At 41.8% G+C, this 18,184-nt stretch overlaps 1 protein-coding gene across 1 annotated transcript in view; it reads left to right on the top strand.

Moving 5' to 3' along the window:
• Window positions 1-11,196, top strand: part of LOC138306889 (protein split ends-like) — a 33,215-nt gene extending 22,019 nt beyond the window's left edge. Inside the window, exons 2-3 of the mRNA XM_069247479.1 lie at window positions 8,440-8,853; window positions 10,714-11,196. Coding sequence (XP_069103580.1) covers window positions 8,440-8,853; window positions 10,714-11,196 — 897 coding nt within the window. The remainder of the gene's footprint in view (window positions 1-8,439; window positions 8,854-10,713) is intronic.
• Window positions 11,197-18,184: the final 6,988 nt, after the last annotated feature.

Below are 18,184 nucleotides of genomic sequence, written 5' to 3'. Positions count from 1 at the left end.
ATCCTACAGGCCAAATATCAATACCCTGGGCCTTCTGGTTCTTGAGAAGAAGTCGTTTAAAGATTTTAGCCTTTTTGACCCCTGTGACCTTGAATGAAGGTCAAGGTCATTCATTTTAACAAACTTGGTAGCCCTCTATCCAAGCAACCTACAGGCCAAATATGAGTACCCTGGGCCTTCCGGTTATTGAGAAGAAGTCTTTTGAATGAAAAGTTTACGGACGGCGGACGACGACGGACGGTGGATGATGACAATAGGTCAGATGACCTAAAAACACGCACCCACTTTACATATGTATAGAACACGCACGCACTTCACATACGTATAGACGGTAATTTAAAAAAAAACACGCACACACACTTCACATAAGTATAAACGGTAATCTAAAAAAACCCGCACACACTTCACATACGTATAGAACACGCACCCACTTCACATACGTATAGACGGTAATCTAAAAAAATACGCACACACTTCACATAAGTATAAACGGTAATAAGACAAAACACGGACCCACTTTACATATGTATAGAACACGCACCGTGCCACTTCACATACGTATAGACGGTAATCTAAAAAAACACGCACACCACTTCACATACGCATAGAAACACGCACACACTTCACATACGTATAGAACACGCACGCACTTAACTTACGCATAGAACACGCACACACTTCACATACGCATAGAACACAGTAACATACATACATCACATACGCATAGAACACGCAAACACTTCACTTACGTATAGAACACGTACATACTTCACATACGTATTAGAACACGTACATACTTCACATACGCATAGAACACGCAAACACTTCACTTACGTATATAACACGCACATACTCCACATACGCATAGAACACGTATATACTTCACATACGTAATAGAACACGTACATACTCACATACGCATAGAACACGTACACATCTTCACATACGCATAGAACACGTACATACTATAGAACACGACATACTTCACATACGTATAACACGTACATCTCACACGAACATACATACTTCACATACGTATAGAACACGTACATACTTCACATAAACGTATAGAACACGTACATACTCCACATACGTATAGAACACGTACATACTTCACATACGCATAGAACACGTACATACTCCACATACGCATAGAACACGTACATACACATACGTATAGAACACGTACATACTTCACATACGCATAGAACACGTACATACTTCACATACGCATAGAACACGTACATACTTCACATACGTATAGAACACGCAGAACATACTTACGTATAACACGTTTCAACATTCACTGTATATAACACGTACACTTTTTCTAGAACACGCCACACACTTCACATACGCCATAGAACAGTACATACTCACATAAGTATAAACGGTAATAGAACACACGAGACAAACTACATGTATAGAACTTCACATACGTATAGAACACACGCAACACTTCACATACGCATAGACACGCACACACTTCACACATACGTATAGAACACGCACGCACTTCTTAACTTACGCATAGAACACGCACACACTTCACATACGCATAGAACACGTAAGATACATCACATACGCATAGAAACACGCAAACACTTCACTTACGTATAGAACACGTACAATACTCACATACGTATAGAACTCGTACATACTTCACATACGCATAGAACACGTACATTACTTCACATACGCCATAGAACACGTACATACTTCACATACGTATAGAACACGTACATACTTCACCTTACGTATAGAACACGTACATACTTCACATTACGAACACCATAGAACACTCGTACACATAACTATCACATACGTATAGAACACGCAAACACTTCACTTAAACGTATAGAACACGTTCACAACTTCACTGTATATGAACACGTTCATCACTTTAAGAACAAACGCACACACTTCACGCATAGAACACGTACATACTTCACATAAGTATAAACGGTATAAGAACAAAACACGGTCCCACTTTACATAGGCTATAGAACACGCACCGTGCCACTTCACATACGTATAGACGGTAATCTAAAAAAACACGCACCACTTCACATACGCATAGAACACGCACACACTTCACATACTATAGAACACGCACGCACTTAATACGTACGCATAGAACACGTACACACTTCACATACGCATAGAACACGTACATACTTCACATACGCATAGAACACGCAAAACACTTCACTTACGTATTGAACACGTACATTCTTCACATACGTATAGAACACGTACATACTTCACATACGCATAGAACACGTACATACTCCACATAGCATAGAACACGTTACATACTTCACTTACGTATAGAACACGTACATACATACTTCACATACGTATAGAACACGGTACTTACTTCACCATACGTATTGAACACGTCCATACTCCACATTACGTATAGAACATTCTATCATTACTTCACATACGTATAGAACACGTACATCACTTCACATACGTAAGAAACACGTACATACTCCACATACGTATAGAAAACACGTTACCATACTTCACATACGCATAGAACACGTACATACCTACACTCCACATACGCATAGAACACACGTACATACTCCACATACGTATAGAACACGTACATACTTCACATAACGTATAGAACACGTACATACTTCACATACGCATAGTACACGTACATACTTCACATACGTATAAACACGCCAACACTTCACTTACGTATAGAAACACGTTTCACACTTCATCACTGGTATATAGAACACGTTCACACTTTAGAAACCACGCACACACTTCACATACGCATAGAAACACGTACATACATTCACATAAGTTATAAACGGTAATAAGACAAAACACGACCCACTTTACCATATGTATAGAACACGCACCGTGCCACTTCACACACGTATAGACGGTAATCTAAAAAACACGCACAGTACACTTCACATACGCATAGAACACGCACGCCCACAGACTTCACTATACCGTGATAGAACACGTACGCACGCACTTAACTTACGCATAGAAAACACGCACCGGACACTTCACAATACGCATAGAAGAACACGTACATACATGCACATACGGCATAGAACACGGTAAACAAACACTCTGCTCACTTACGTTATAGAACACTCGTACATACTCCACACTACGTATAGAACACGTACATACTTCACATACGCATAGAACACGTACATACTCCACATACGCATAGAACACGTACATACTCCACATACGTATAGAACACGTACATACTTCACATACGTATAGAACACGTAACATACTTCACATACGCATAGAACACGGACATACTTCACATACGTATAGAACACGCACCCACTTCACATACGTATAGACGGTAATCTAAAAAAATTTACACGCACACACTTCACATACGCATAGAACACGTACATACTTCACATAAGTAATAAACGGTAATAAGACAAAACACGGACCCACTTTACATATGTATAGAACACGCACCGTGCCACTTCACATACGTATAGACGGTAATCTAAAAAAACACGCACACACTTCACATACGCATAGAACACGCACACACTTCACATACGTATAGAACACGCACGCACTTAACTTACGCATAGAACACGCACAACACACTTCACATACGCATAGAACACGTACATACATCACATACGCATAGAACACGCAAAAACAAACACTTCACTTACGTATAGAACACGTACATACTTCACATACGCATAGAACACGTACATACTTCACATACGCATAGAACACGCAAACACTTCACTTACGTATATAACACGCACATACTCCACATACGCATAGAACACGTATATACTTCACATACGTATAGAACACGTACATACTTCACATACGCATAGAACACGTACATACTTCACATACGTATAGAACACGTACATACTTCACATACGTATAGAACACGTACATACTTCACATACGTATTGAACACGTACATACTCCACATACGTATAGAACATCTACATACTTCACATACGTATAGAACACGTACATACTTCACATACGTATAGAACACGTACATACTCCACATACGTATAGAACACGTACATACTTCACATACGCATAGAACACGTACATACTCCACATACGCATAGAACACGTACATACTCCACATACGTATAGAAACACGTACATACTTCACATACGTATAGAACACGTACATACTTCACATACGCATAGAACACGTACATACTTCACATACGTATAGAACACGCAAACACTTCACTTACGTATAGAACACGTTCACACTTCACTGTATAGAACACGTTCACACTTTAGAACACGCACACACTTCACATACGCATAGAACACGTACATACTTCACATACGTATAAGAACACGTACATACTTCACATACGCATAGAACACGTACATATTTCACATACGTATAGAACACGCAAACACTTCACTTACGTATAGAACACGTACACACTTCACATACGTATAGAACACGCACATACTTCACATACGCATAGACCTAGCTTGAAAATTGAAATAAAAAAGATATTGAGAGCAGCATGAGAATGGTTTGTAACTTTCCACCCTTCTTACCCAATGAACTGTTGAAGTATTTTTAATGGTATACATATAAACATAAAACAATTTATTTGTTGTAGGGATTTTTTGAGTGTGTATTTCATATATTACCATAGAAAAAAATGTTTATGTCTATAAATAGCTCATATGCGACCTAGAAATCGGGCGTATCTGCGAACTTACTTCCGGTTGTGGCTACTGTGCCGGAATGGTGACGTAGCCAATTATGACGACTAGACGGAAGTCAGTGCTGACAATCAGTCCGTCTGTAGCCGGCAGGACTTGTTCTCAAGGAGAAATGTACGTCATATAGGCAACCACCGGAAGTACCATCAGTCTAGCAAGCGGTAACTTAGAAACTCACGGGCATTGTTCCAAAACGCAAATCATATACATACATGATGTACACAAATCGGGAACACACGAGAATATATAGATATAATTATATATACACATGTAAATGTTTAATAATTGTGTTTCTCACGGTGTGTTTGTAAATATCTAAGGACATCTATACGATTATCAAGAAAGGTCCACTTTAGATTCAATCATCACTGACCATCACATCTAGGAGAGTAGCTCTCTAGTTCCGCTTATTATAACATTGGTCTTTCTTTTTCGCAAGTCTCAGCCTCTGGAATACGACTGGTTCACATACTGCTACATAATGTTGTCACATGCTAGTAAATACACACATCTGTGTAACATAATGTACTTAATGCCTCGTTTAAAAAGACAACACTTTATATTCACTCTTCATAGATATTGGTGCACGAATCCTCTATTAGCAGTCACAATCTTGTCGAATCTCGACAAACGCTCTCCCTGTCGTCTGTTTCATTGTCCATTTACTTGTAGTCATCTATTAGTTCATCGGCAACTATATATATACCGAATCATTACTGTACCAATCTTAGTCTAACAAAACTGAAAGGTCTTGCCTCACTGTGTATGTACGTGTTCTTTCTCATCTTAGTAGGTTTGCAGAAAAAAATTACGGGAAAATCGTATTGATAAGATTGATTACTTCACTCGTCATGCCAAAGTTATATCTTTTATCCATTGCAACTAATATGTTTATTTGGCAGAAGAAAATAGTGTAACAAGGGGTGTATGTCTGCATACCGCCGGTCAAGGTCAGTAAAACTCGCTCACTCTCTTTAACAGCTAACAGAGTAATTATACTAAAATTTCAACAAAATGAGGGAAAAATGAGGATTTCAATTTCATTTTCTTGTAAAATTTGTGCATCATTAAAATATTGTTTCACTCAGAAACAAGCACAAACATGACCTGTGAGGGTCTCAAGCTACAATGGACAAAACAGCTTCGGTACCCAGAATTCTGAGCGCTTCCAAATCCTGTATGGCCCCAGGTTCCTGACTGAGACTTGGCGACCCCTAAAGGGATCATGATTTCATATTACAAAACCTAGATCAAACGAGAGAATTATTCCGGGAAAGTATGTAACTGCCCAGTTACACAAAACAAAGGACACGTTGATCGCAGATTGCTCATTTCTGAATTACATGTTTCTATGTTCATAACACGGACATCCCACTTAAAACCGAGCGACCTTGGCCCCGGATGATGTTAAAAGTTAAGTCGTAGCAAACCAATCAAATATATCGTATTTACCTTGTGTTTGTGTTGGAGCCCCTATTTGTCTTTGATCTCGGTTATATGGTCAAGTTCTTAAAAGAATATTCATAACTTAATTATTTGGGTGTTGCATTGATATCCAAGACTAATATAATCTGTTCAGTGAGTTTTGTCCCATCGAACTGAACTGCTATTTAAAGTTGCGTAACTGTTGTTCTGGAAACATTTTGTTCTGGAAGTGAGCAGTTTATTTCTTCCTAATTCAGCGATTGGTTGTCTTGCAGATATGTTTGAGTACTTTGGTTCTGCGTCCTAAAGTACTGCTTTGGTCGCCATTTCTTTTTATAAAAAGTCGCGTTCAATATGATCTTTGGAAATGAAATAGAGAACTGAATATATACCTGCTAGATATCGCTGAATATATCTTTAGATATCAATCCTTCTCCGATCGTTGGCTATATATCTTTAGATATCTCTTCTGTCGTTGGCTAGACGTTTAGATGATTTATAGAGAGGAGTCGTTTTTTCTGCCTATGGTTGTACAAATCTCTGGTCTACCTTTATTTGACCGTAATCTTTTCAAAAGTTGCCTGTAATGATATATATGTTTGTATACATGTGTACCTGCATTCCTGACATTACTTACATACTAATAAGCTGTCTCGCCTTTGGTATGTATGATAAACAACACTGGCGATCAACATAGTCAAATAGAAATCCAGTTTCCTTGTTAACACACAAGATAAAAGATGGCATTTTATGGTCAATATCACGTTGTTTGGAAAAAAAGTCCTTATTTTTTATCACAAGCTGTTGAAATGATAATGACCAGCCACAAGGACACCAGGTTTATAAAAGGGCACAAATTATTTTTACAATAACGAAAACAACTGGAAAAAATAGCTCTTCACGAGTTGACTTTTGTTCTTCATCATTTCTACATTTTCTACGCTGTGTAGATTTTTTAATCTAAATGTATATCATTTTTCCTTTGACCCATATATGCCGATGAATCATGTTCGAAACGCAGATGAAGCTATTGATATATGTATTACATGTTTAAGAGAGATATTCAGTGTTGGCTAACTATGGAAGTTTTACTATTAATACATTGTAAGGTTCCTTATGTGATAAGAGAGAATTCGTCGACAACCAGTGGATGTCGGGGATAAACTGGTGACTCGAGTTCATACATTCCAGTCTATTTCTGTCCCCTCTCCGACTTCCTGTGTTTTGTGACCAAGTAATACCCGTTCTAAGTCAATCCAGAGCTTAACGGGTTCGCCGATTATTATTAGCTTAAGCCGTGCGGTAGAAAAAGAAAATTAAATAATATTTCTGGCGGTTGCTAAGTGACAAACTCGAGTCTGACCCCTGCTAGACTGGATGGTTACTGAATGTGTGATACGTACCCGCTATAATGTTATATCTAATGAAGATAGCTTTGGTAAAACAATCGGAGTTTGTTCAAGCTTAATATACCTTAACTATTTGGTTCCGCTTTCACTAGAAACACATTCTTACATAGCGGGATATCGACAGAAACTGGTGACGTCACAGGTTCCGTACACTAATTCCCAGTTAACTACAGATCGGAGTAGAGAAAGTGGCATATGTGTTTGAACATGGGATTACAAGAGATTTATCAATTCATCTGAAATGACGACCCATGAATATCAATTCGAACGTAAAGTGCTGACGAGTTCAAAATTTTTCGGCGGCTGGTAATCCGTCAAGGTCAACTCCTCGGAAAAGGGACTAGAAAGTACACATAAAGCTTTTGAAAGAACCATAAATTGGCCCTCACCATATGTCGGTGGGGCTAATCTGGTCCCCGGCCAGCTGTTACAGGCGGGGCCGTATCCTGTCCCCGGTAACAGGTGGAAATATATATCTATAGAACAAATCAATTAAAAATCAGGTACCGATAATTTGCCAAATATTTCATTTCTGTATGTTATATTGGGATTGTTCTTCAAATAGCATCGCCGCTTTTATGATTCTAATTATGTACATTTGATATTTTACCGTATTAACCAGAAACATTACACTAAATCATTTCAGATTTTTACTTCTTCATTTTCAGATTACGCAATCTTTGTCTAACTACCATATAGTTAACCTAACAGAGGACAGAAACCATTTACCTTAGATTCGTAGATTTTTCCACCAGTCTTACAATACTAGATTATATCCCTCTAGTTTGAAAGTAATGATTAGACATATCGTAGAGACAAAAATATCAAGACGAATTCTAGTGATGTTTCAATATTCTAGAGACTTGTGGTCAGTCTAACACAGACTGAGCACCGCAATCAAGGTCAACTTGCGGTCAGTCTAACACGGGATGAGCATCACAACCAAGGTCAACTTGTGGTCAGTCTAACACGGGCTGAGCACCACAATCAAGGTCAACTTGTGGTCAGTCTAACACAGGCTGAGCACCACAACCAAGGTCAACTTGTGGTCAGTCTAACACGGGCTGAGCACCACAATCAAGGTCAACTTGTGGTCAGTCTAACACAGGCTGAGCACCACAACCAAGGTCAACTTGTGGTCAGTCTAACACAGGCTGAGCACCACAACCAAGGTCAACTTGTGGTCAGTCTAACACGGGCTGAGCACCACAACCAAGGTCAACTTGTGGTCAGTCTAACACAGGCTGAGCACCACAACCAAGGTCAACTTGTGGTCAGTCTAACACGGCTGAGCACCACAACCAAGGTCATACTTGTGGTCAGATCTAACACAGGCTGAGCACCCACAACCAAGGTCAACTTGTGATGGTCAGTCTAACACAGGCTGAGCACCACAACCAAGGTCAACTTGTGGTCAGTCTAACACAGGCTGAGCACCACAATCAAGGTCAACTTGTGGTCAGTCTAACACGGGCTGAGCATCACAATCAAGGTCAACTTGTGATGGTCAGTCTAACACGGGCTGAGTATCACAATTAATAGGTCAACTTGTGATGGTCAGTCTAACACGGGCTGAGTATCACAATTAAGGTCAACTTGTGATGGTCAGTCTAACACGGGCTGAGCATCACAATCAAGGTCAACTTGTATGGTATCAGTTCTAACACGGGCTGAGTATCACAATTAAGGTCAACTTGTGATGGTCAGTCTAACACGGGCTGAGTATCACAATTAAGTCAACTTGTGGTCAGTCTAACACGGGCTGACACAATAAGATCAACATGTGATGGTCAGTCTAACACGGGCGGGTGAGCATCACAATTAAGGTCAACTTGTGATGGTCAGTCTAACACGGGCTGTTCACCACAACCAAGGTCAACTTGTGATGGTCAGTCTAACACGGGCTGTTCACCACAACCAAGGTCAACTTGTGTGGTCAGTCTAACACGGGCTGAGCACCACAACCAAGGTCAACTTGTGGTCAGTCTAACACAGACTAAGCACCACAACCAAGGTACACTTGTGATGGTCAGTCTAACACAGGCTGAGCACACACAACCAAGGTCAACTTGTGGTCAGTCTAACACGGGCTGAGCATCACAATCAAGGTCAACTTGTGATGGTCAGTCTAACACGGGCTGAGTATCACAATTAAGGTCAACTTGTGGATGGTCAGTCTAACACGGGCTGAGTATCACAATTAAGGTCAACTTGTGATGGTCAGTCTAACACGGGCTGAGTATCACAATTAAGGTCAACTTGTGATGGTCAGTCTAACACGGGCTGAGCATCACCACATTATAAGGTCAACTTGTGATGGTCAGTCTAACACGGGCTGTGCACCCACTAACCAGGTCTCAAATTTGTGGTCAGTCTAACACGGGCTGAGCACCACAACCAAGGTCAATTGTGGTCAGTCTAACACAGACTGAGCACCACAACCAAGGTCAACTTGTGATGGTCAGTCTAACACAGGCTGAGCACCACAACCAAGGTCAACTTGTGGTCAGTCTAACACAGGCTGAGCACCACAATCAAGGTCAACTTGTGGTCAGTCTAACACGGGCTGAGCAATCACAATCAAGGTCAACTTGTGGTCAGTCTAACACGGGCTGAGCATCACAATCAAGGTCAACTTTTGATGGTCAGTCTAACACGGGCTGAGTATCACAATTACGGTCAACTTGTGATGGTCAGTCTAACACACGGGCTGAGTATCACAATTAAGGTCAACTTGTGATGGTCAGTCTAACACGGGCTGAGTATCACAATTAAGGTCAACTTGTGATGGTCAGTCTAACACGGGCTGAGATCACTCACATCAATGTGGTCAGTCTAACACGGGCTGAGCACCACAATCAAGGTCAACTTGTGGTCAGTGTAACACAGGCTGAGCATCACAATTAAGGTCAACTTGTGGTCAGTCTAACACGGGCTGAGCACCACAACCAAGGTCAACTTGTGGTCAGTCTAACACAGGCTGAGCACCAAAACCACGGTCAACTTGTGGTCAGTGTAACACGGGCTGATCACCACAATCAAGGTCAACTTGTGGTCAGTCTAACTAGGACTGATCACCACAATCAAGGTCAACTTGTGGTCAGTCTAACACAGGCTGAGCACCACAACCAAGGTCAACGTTGTGGTCAGTCTAACACAGGCTGAGCACCACAACCAAGGTCAACTTGTGGTTAGTCTAACACAGGCTGAGCACCACAACCAAGGTCAACTTGTGGTCAGTCTAACACAGGCTGAGCACCACAATCAAGGTCAACTTGTGGTCAGTCTAACACAGGCTGAGCACCACAACCAAGGTCAACTTGTGGTCAGTCTAACACAGGCTGAGCACCACAACCAAGGTCAACTTGTGGTCAGTCTAACACAGGCTGAGCACCACAATCAAGGTCAACTTGTGGTCAGTCTAACACAGGCTGAGCACCACAACCAAGGTCAACTTGTGGTCAGTCTAACACAGGCTGAGCACCACAATCAAGGTCAACTTGTGGTCAGTCTAACACAGGCTGAGCACCACAATCAAGGTCAACGTTGTGGTCAGTATAACACAGGCCGAGCACCACAAACAAGGTCAACTTGTGGTCAGTCTAACAAAGGCTGAGCACCACAACCAAGGTCAACTTGTGGTCAGTCAAACACAGGCTGAGCACCACAATCAAGGTCAACTTGTGGTTAGTCTAACACAGGCTGAGCACCACAATCAAGGCCAACTTGTGGTCAGTATAACAATGGCTGAGCACCACAACCAAGGTCAACTTGTGGTCAGTCTAACACAGGCTGAGCACCACAACCAAGGTCAACTTGTGGTCAGTCTAACACAGGCTGAGCACCACAATCAAGGTCAAATTGTGGTTAGTCTAACACAGGCTGAGCACCACAATCAAGGTCAACTTGTGGTCAGTCTAAACACAGGCTGAGCACCACAATCAAGGTCAACTTGTGGTCAGTCTAACACAGGCTGAGCACCACAATCAAGGTCAACTTGTGGTCAGTCTAACACAGGCTGAGCACCACAATCAAGGTCAACTTGTGGTCAGTCTAACACAGGCTGAGCACCACAATCAAGGTCAACTTGTGGTCAGTCTAACACAGGCTGAGCACCACAATCAAGGTCAACTTGTGGTCAGTCTAACACGGACTGAGCACCACAATCAGGGTCAATGACCAGTATTAGTTTATGTTCATACACGACATACGAAATTATGTCATTTTTTTATCCCGGCTCAAAGTACACATGGCGTTCTTCATAGTGACGTTATTTTAATGGCCTTTTGCAATAAAAATAAACAACCAGGCCGACAACATCGCGCTGGTCAGTCAAGTTACGGACACGCCAGTCAGTTACACTACGGCCATGTTGCTGATCACGCCAGAAATCATTAGACTGTGAGATCAGTAGAAAGTATTCCTCTCACTATCTCTAAAGAATTTCTCTGATCTTTATTTGTTACAAAAATATTTGTCCGGCCTTATCTGCCTTGTATTGACCACACAAAGAGTGAACGTGATGGTCAGTATTATTATGGCTCCGGCCTATGGTCAGTTGACTCACGAGTGTCCGTTATAAGACTAGGTCGAGTCTGGCCACCCTAGACAATGAAGCTGTGATTATGTTATCAAATGTGTGTATCCGGTGTTTAGGTCAAAAAGGCCTCAGGAGGTCAAGATGGCCAGTGGTCAAATTGTCCGGAGGTCAGTCTAACTCGGTAGCACTACGTCAAATATCCAAATTGACATTTGATAAAACTAGAGAAGTCTTTGTTAGTTTTCGTCATATCTTTACAAGCACATTATGTAATGTTTGTTGGGCAGTATACACGCATCTACGTGTATAAAAGACACGTGAGGGCAATAAGACTGTAAACATAAACGTATCAAAGGTACTAGAGTCATACAGATTGATTCTATTTCCTAAATACTCAAATATTCGGATACATGTGTCATTTTGTTGCAATAATTATGCAAAATGCTTATTTGATAAGTCTTGTTTTTGATAATTTTGCCAAGTTAACTCAGGTTTTATTTTTGTCAACTGTTCATAGACTCACATTTGATATGATAACACTTCCAAGGTAAGTTGTTGTTCATTAAAGTTCTGGTCCCCACCGTAGATGATCGGTCATAGATTGTGTACTCTGAGGAGTTCCGGCGTGAGTAATTAGACCAAATCTCGTTCCCATGGTGGCGCGGTAATTAGTGTACTGCTATTTATGTGGTAACTGTGACCTAAAAAGGATGATAATGGAAGTCGGCATGGACAAACACCTCAATATCGAACCGACATTTATCACATACTGTGAAGTACGGAAGGTTAGTGTCCCAAGCGGAAAATGTCGGGAGCTTAAAAAGAAGACTTTTCGTCCATGTCCATGATACCCGAAAAGGGAGCAAGTTTGTGGTCAGAACTAACCAGCATTAATGACTATCCGCTTTGGCATATGTTCTGCATTCGTTTTAGTTGAACGCTTGGCTTTGTGTTTGGTTGACAGCTTGGTTTTGTGTTTGGTTGACAGCTTGGCTTTGTGTTTGGTTGACAGCTTGGCTTTGTGTTTGGTTGACAGCTTGGCTTTGTGTTTGGTTGATAGTTTGATTTTGTTTTTGGTTGACAGCTTGGTTTTGTGTTTGGTTGACAGCTTGGCTTTGTGTTTGGTTGACAGCTTGGCTTTGTGTTTGGTTGACAGCTTGGCTTTGTGTTTGGTTGACAGCTTGGCTTTGTGTTTGGTTGACAGCTTGGCTTTGTGTTTGGTTGACAGCTTGGCTTTGTGTTTGGTTGACAGCTTGGCTTTGTGTTTGGTTGATAGTTTGGTTTTGTTTTTGGTTGACAGCTTGGCTTTGTGTTTGGTTGACAGCTTGGCTTTGTGTTTGGTTGACAGCTCGGCTTTGTGTTTGGTTGATAGTTTGGTTTTGTTTTTGGTTGACAGTTTGGCTTTGTTTTTGGTTGACAGCTTGGCTTTGTGTTTGGTTGACAGCTTGGCTTTGTGTTTGGTTGACAGCTTGGCTTTGTTTTTGGTTGACAGCTTGGCTTTGTGTTTGGTTGACAGCTTGGCTTTGTGTTTGGTTGACAGCTTGGCTTTGTGTTTTGGTTGACAGCTTTGGCTTTGTGTTTTGGTTGACAGCTTGGCTTTGTGTTTGGTTGACAGCTTGGCTTTGTGTTTGGTTGACAGCTTGGCTTTGTGTTTGGTTGACAGCTTGGCTTTGTGTTTGGTTGACAGCTTGGCTTTGTGTTTGGTTGACAGCTTGGTTTTGTGTTTGGTTGACAGCTCGGCTTTGTGTTTGGTTGACAGCTTGGTTTTGTGTTTGGTTGACAGCTCGGCTTTGTGTTTGGTTGATAGTTTGGTTTTGTTTTTGGTTGACAGCTCGGCTTTGTGTTTGGTTGACAGCTTGGCTTTGTGTTTGGTTGACAGCTTGGCTTTGTGTTTGGTTGACAGCTTGGCTTTGTGTTTGGTTGACAGCTTGGCTTTGTGTTTGGTTGACAGCTTGGCTTTGTGTTTGGTTGACAGCTTGGCTTTGTGTTTGGTTGACAGCTTGGCTTTGTGTTTGGTTGACAGCTTGGTTTTGAAGTGTTTTGTGTTGTGACAGCTGGCTTTGTGTTTGGTTGATAGTTTGGTTTTGTTTTGGTTGACAGCTTGGCTTTGTGTTTGGTTGACAGCTTGGCTTTGTGTTTGGTTGACAGCTCGGCTTTGTGTTTGGTTGATAGTTTGGCTTTGTTTTTTGGTTGACAGCTTGGCTTTGTGTTTGGTTGACAGCTTGGCTTTGTGTTTGGTTGACAGCTTGGCTTTGTGTTTGGTTGACAGCTTGGCTTTGTGTTTGGTTGACAGCTTGGCTTTGTGTTTGGTTGACAGCTTGGCTTTGTGTTTTGGTTGACAGCTTGGCTTTGTGTTTGGTTGACAGCTTGGCTTTGTGTTTGGTTGACAGCTCGGCTTTGTGTTTGGTTGACAGCTTGGCTTTGTGTTGTTGCAGCTTGGCTTTGTTTTGGTTGACAGCTTGGCTTTGTGTTTGGTTGACAGCTTGGCTTTGTGTTTGGTTGACAGCTTGGCTTTGTGTTTGGTTGACAGCTTGTTTGTTTTTGGTTTGTGTTTGGTTGACAGCTTGGCTTTGTGTTTGGTTGACAGCTTGGCTTTGTGTTTGGTTGACAGCTCGGCTTTGTGTTTGGTTGAAGTTTTGTTTGGTTGACAGCTTTTGTGTTTGGTTGACAGCTTGGCTTTGTGTTTGGTTGATAGCTGGCTTTGTTTGGTTGACAGCTTGGCTTTGTGTTTGGTTGACAGCTTGGCTTTGTGTTTGGTTGACAGCTTGGCTTTGTGTTTGGTTGAAGTTTGGTTTGTGTTTGGTTGACAGCTTGGCTTTGTGTTTGGTTGACAGCTCGGCTTTGTGTTTGGTTGACAGCTTGGCTTTGTGTTTGGTTGACAGCTTGGCTTTGTGTTTGGTTGACAGCTTGGCTTTGTGTTTGGTTGACAGCTTGGCTTTGTGTTTGGTTGACAGCTTGGCTTTGTGTTTGGTTGACAGCTCGGCTTTGTGTTTGGTTGATAGTTTGGTTTTGTTTTTGGTTGACAGCTCGGCTTTGTGTTTGGTTGACAGCTTGGCTTTGTGTTTGGTTGACAGCTTGGCTTTGTGTTTGGTTGACAGCTTGGCTTTGTGTTTGGTTGACAGCTCGGCTTTGTGTTTGGTTGACAGCTTGGCTTTGTTTTTTGGTTGACAGCTTGGCTTTGTGTTTGGTTGACAGCTTGGCTTTGTGTTTGGTTGACAGCTCGGCTTTGTGTTTGGTTGACAGCTTGGCTTTGTGTTTGGTTGACAGCTTGGCTTTGTGTTTGGTTGACAGCTTGGCTTTGTGTTTGGTTGACAGCTTGGCTTTGTGTTTGGTTGACAGCTTGGCTTTGTGTTTGGTTGATAGTTTGGTTTTGTTTTGGTTGACAGCTTGGCTTTGTGTTTGGTTGACAGCTTGGCTTTGTGTTTGGTTGACAGCTGGCTTTGTGTTTGGTTGACAGCTTGGCTTTGTGTTTGGTTGACAGCTCGGCTTTGTGTTTTGGTTGACAGCTTGGTTTGTGTTTGGTTGACAGCTCGGCTTTGTGTTTGGTTGACAGCTTGGCTTTGTGTTTGGTTGACAGCTTGGCTTTGTGTTTGGTTGACAGCTTGGCTTTGTGTTTGGTTGATAGTTTGGTTTTGTTTTTGGTTGACAGCTTGGCTTTGTGTTTGGTTGACAGCTTGGCTTTGTGTTTGGTTGACAGCTTGGCTTTGTGTTTGGTTGACAGCTTGGCTTTTGTGTTTGGTTGACAGCTTGGCTTTGTGTTTGGTTGACAGCTTGGCTTTGTTTTTGGTTGACAGCTTGGCTTTGTGTTTGGTTGACAGCTCGGCTTTGTGTTTGGTTGATAGTTTGGTTTTGTTTTTGGTTGACAGCTCGGCTTTGTGTTTGGTTGACAGCTTGGTTTTGTTTTTGGTTGACAGCTCGGCTTTGTGTTTGGTTGACAGCTTGGCTTTGTGTTTGGTTGACAGCTCGGCTTTGTGTTTGGTTGACAGCTCGGCTTTGTGTTTGGTTGACAGCTCGGCTTTGTGTTTGGTTGACAGCTCGGCTTTGTTTTTGGTTGACAGCTTGGCTTTGTGTTTGGTTGACAGCTCGGCTTTGTGTTTGGTTGACAGCTTGGCTTTGTGTTTGGTTGACAGCTCGGCTTTGTGTTTGGTTGACAGCTTGGCTTTGTGTTTGGTTTACAGCTTGGCTTTGTGTTTGGTTGACAGCTTGGCTTTGTGTTTGGTTGACAGCTTGGCTTTGTGTTTGGTTTACAGCTTGGCTTTGTGTTTGGTTGACAGCTTGGCTTTTGTGTTTTTGGTTGGACAGCTTGGCTTTGTGTTTGGTTGACAGCTTGGCTTTGTGTTTGGTTGACAGCTTGGCTTTGTGTTTGGTTGACAGCTTGGCTTTGTGTTTGGTTGACAGCTTGGCTTTGTGTTTGGTTGACAGCTTGGCTTTGTGTTTGGTTGACAGCTTGGCTTTGTGTTTGGTTGACAGCTTGGCTTTGTGTTTGGTTGACAGCTTGGCTTTGTGTTTGGTTGATAGTTTGGCTTTGTTTTTTGGTTGACAGCTCGGCTTTTGTGTTTGGTTGATAGCTTGGTTTTGTGTTTGGTTGACAGCTTGGCTTTGTGTTTGGGTTGACAGCTTGGCTTTGTGTTTGGTTGACAGCTTGGCTTTGTGTGTTTGGTTGACAGCTTGGCTTTGTGTTTGGTTGACAGCTTGGCTTTGTGTTTGGTTGACAGCTTGGCTTTGTGTTTGGTTGACAGCTTGGCTTTGTGTTTGGTTGACAGCTTGGCTTTGTGTTTGGTTGACAGCTTGGCTTTGTGTTTGGTTGACAGCTCGGCTTTGTGTTTGGTTGACAGCTTGGCTTTGTGTTTGGTTGACAGCTTGGCTTTGTGTTTGGTTGACAGCTTGGCTTTGTGTTTGGTTGACAGCTCGGCTTTGTGTTTGGTTGACAGCTTGGCTTTGTGTTTGGTTGACAGCTCGGCTTTGTGTTTGGTTGACAGCTTGGCTTTGTGTTTGGTTGACAGCTCGGCTTTGTGTTTGGTTGACAGCTTGGCTTTGTGTTTGGTTGACAGCTTGGCTTTGTGTTTGGTTGACAGCTTGGCTTTGTGTTTGGTTGACAGCTTGGCTTTGTGTTTGGTTGACAGCTTGGCTTTGTGTGTTTGGTTGATAGTTTGGTTTTGTTTTTGGTTGACAGCTTGGCTTTGTTTTTGGTTGACATCTTCGTTTTGTTTTTGGTTGACAGCTTGGCTTTGGTTTTTTGGTTGACAGCTTGGCTTTGTTTTTGGTTGATAGTTTGGTTTTGTTTTTGGTTGACAGCTTGGCTTTGTGTTTGGTTGACAGCTTGGCTTTGTTTTTGGTTGACAGTTTGGTTTTGTTTTTGGTTGACATCTTGGTTTTGTTTTTGGTTGACAGCTTGGCTTTGTGTTTGGTTGACAGCTTGGTTTTGTTTTTGGTTGAACGCTTGGTTTTTGTTTTTGGTTGACATCTCGGTTTGGTTGAATGCTTGGTTTTGTTTTTGGTTAACAGCTAGGTTGTGTTTTTGGTTGATTAACGATCATACACCCTCAAGGATGTGTCGGGTTTTAAATGTACATAGAAATGCTGGAGTACCCGAAGCAAAAACAACATTTTACGGTCAGTAATAGGCTATTTTTCGGCTTGTCTTGAACACACAAACTTGAGGTGATGACTAATGTTTGGTTAGAATGTCGAAATGTCCAGCAACACAACCCATAATGCTCTTTTTGAGAATAGAAGAATAGTACACGAATAATACTTCATCGTAGTACTAAGTATTGCGGTATGATGATTTGCGAAATATAGCATATTGCTTACAATGGCAATGTAGAATGGCACATGGAATGACAAATGCATATGTGGATAAGGCTCGCAGAATGTCGCGTCGCGCAAGGAATTGCATGATGTTTGAAGTTCTTGTGCCGTTGTCCAAGATGTCGGATGGCATTTATTTGACCCATTTGAGCCTCCATACCTTGCGCCTGATGCTGTGATTGTCATTGTTTTAACGCCATATAAACACAACATCAAAGCAGAACAGGTAGGTGTCAGGCTGCAAGTGTCGGGG

Source organism: Argopecten irradians, chromosome 1 (genome assembly GCF_041381155.1).
Source record: "Argopecten irradians isolate NY chromosome 1, Ai_NY, whole genome shotgun sequence".
NCBI classification, from domain to species: domain Eukaryota; kingdom Metazoa; phylum Mollusca; class Bivalvia; order Pectinida; family Pectinidae; genus Argopecten; species Argopecten irradians.
This window is presented reverse-complemented; position numbering and strand designations above follow the sequence as displayed.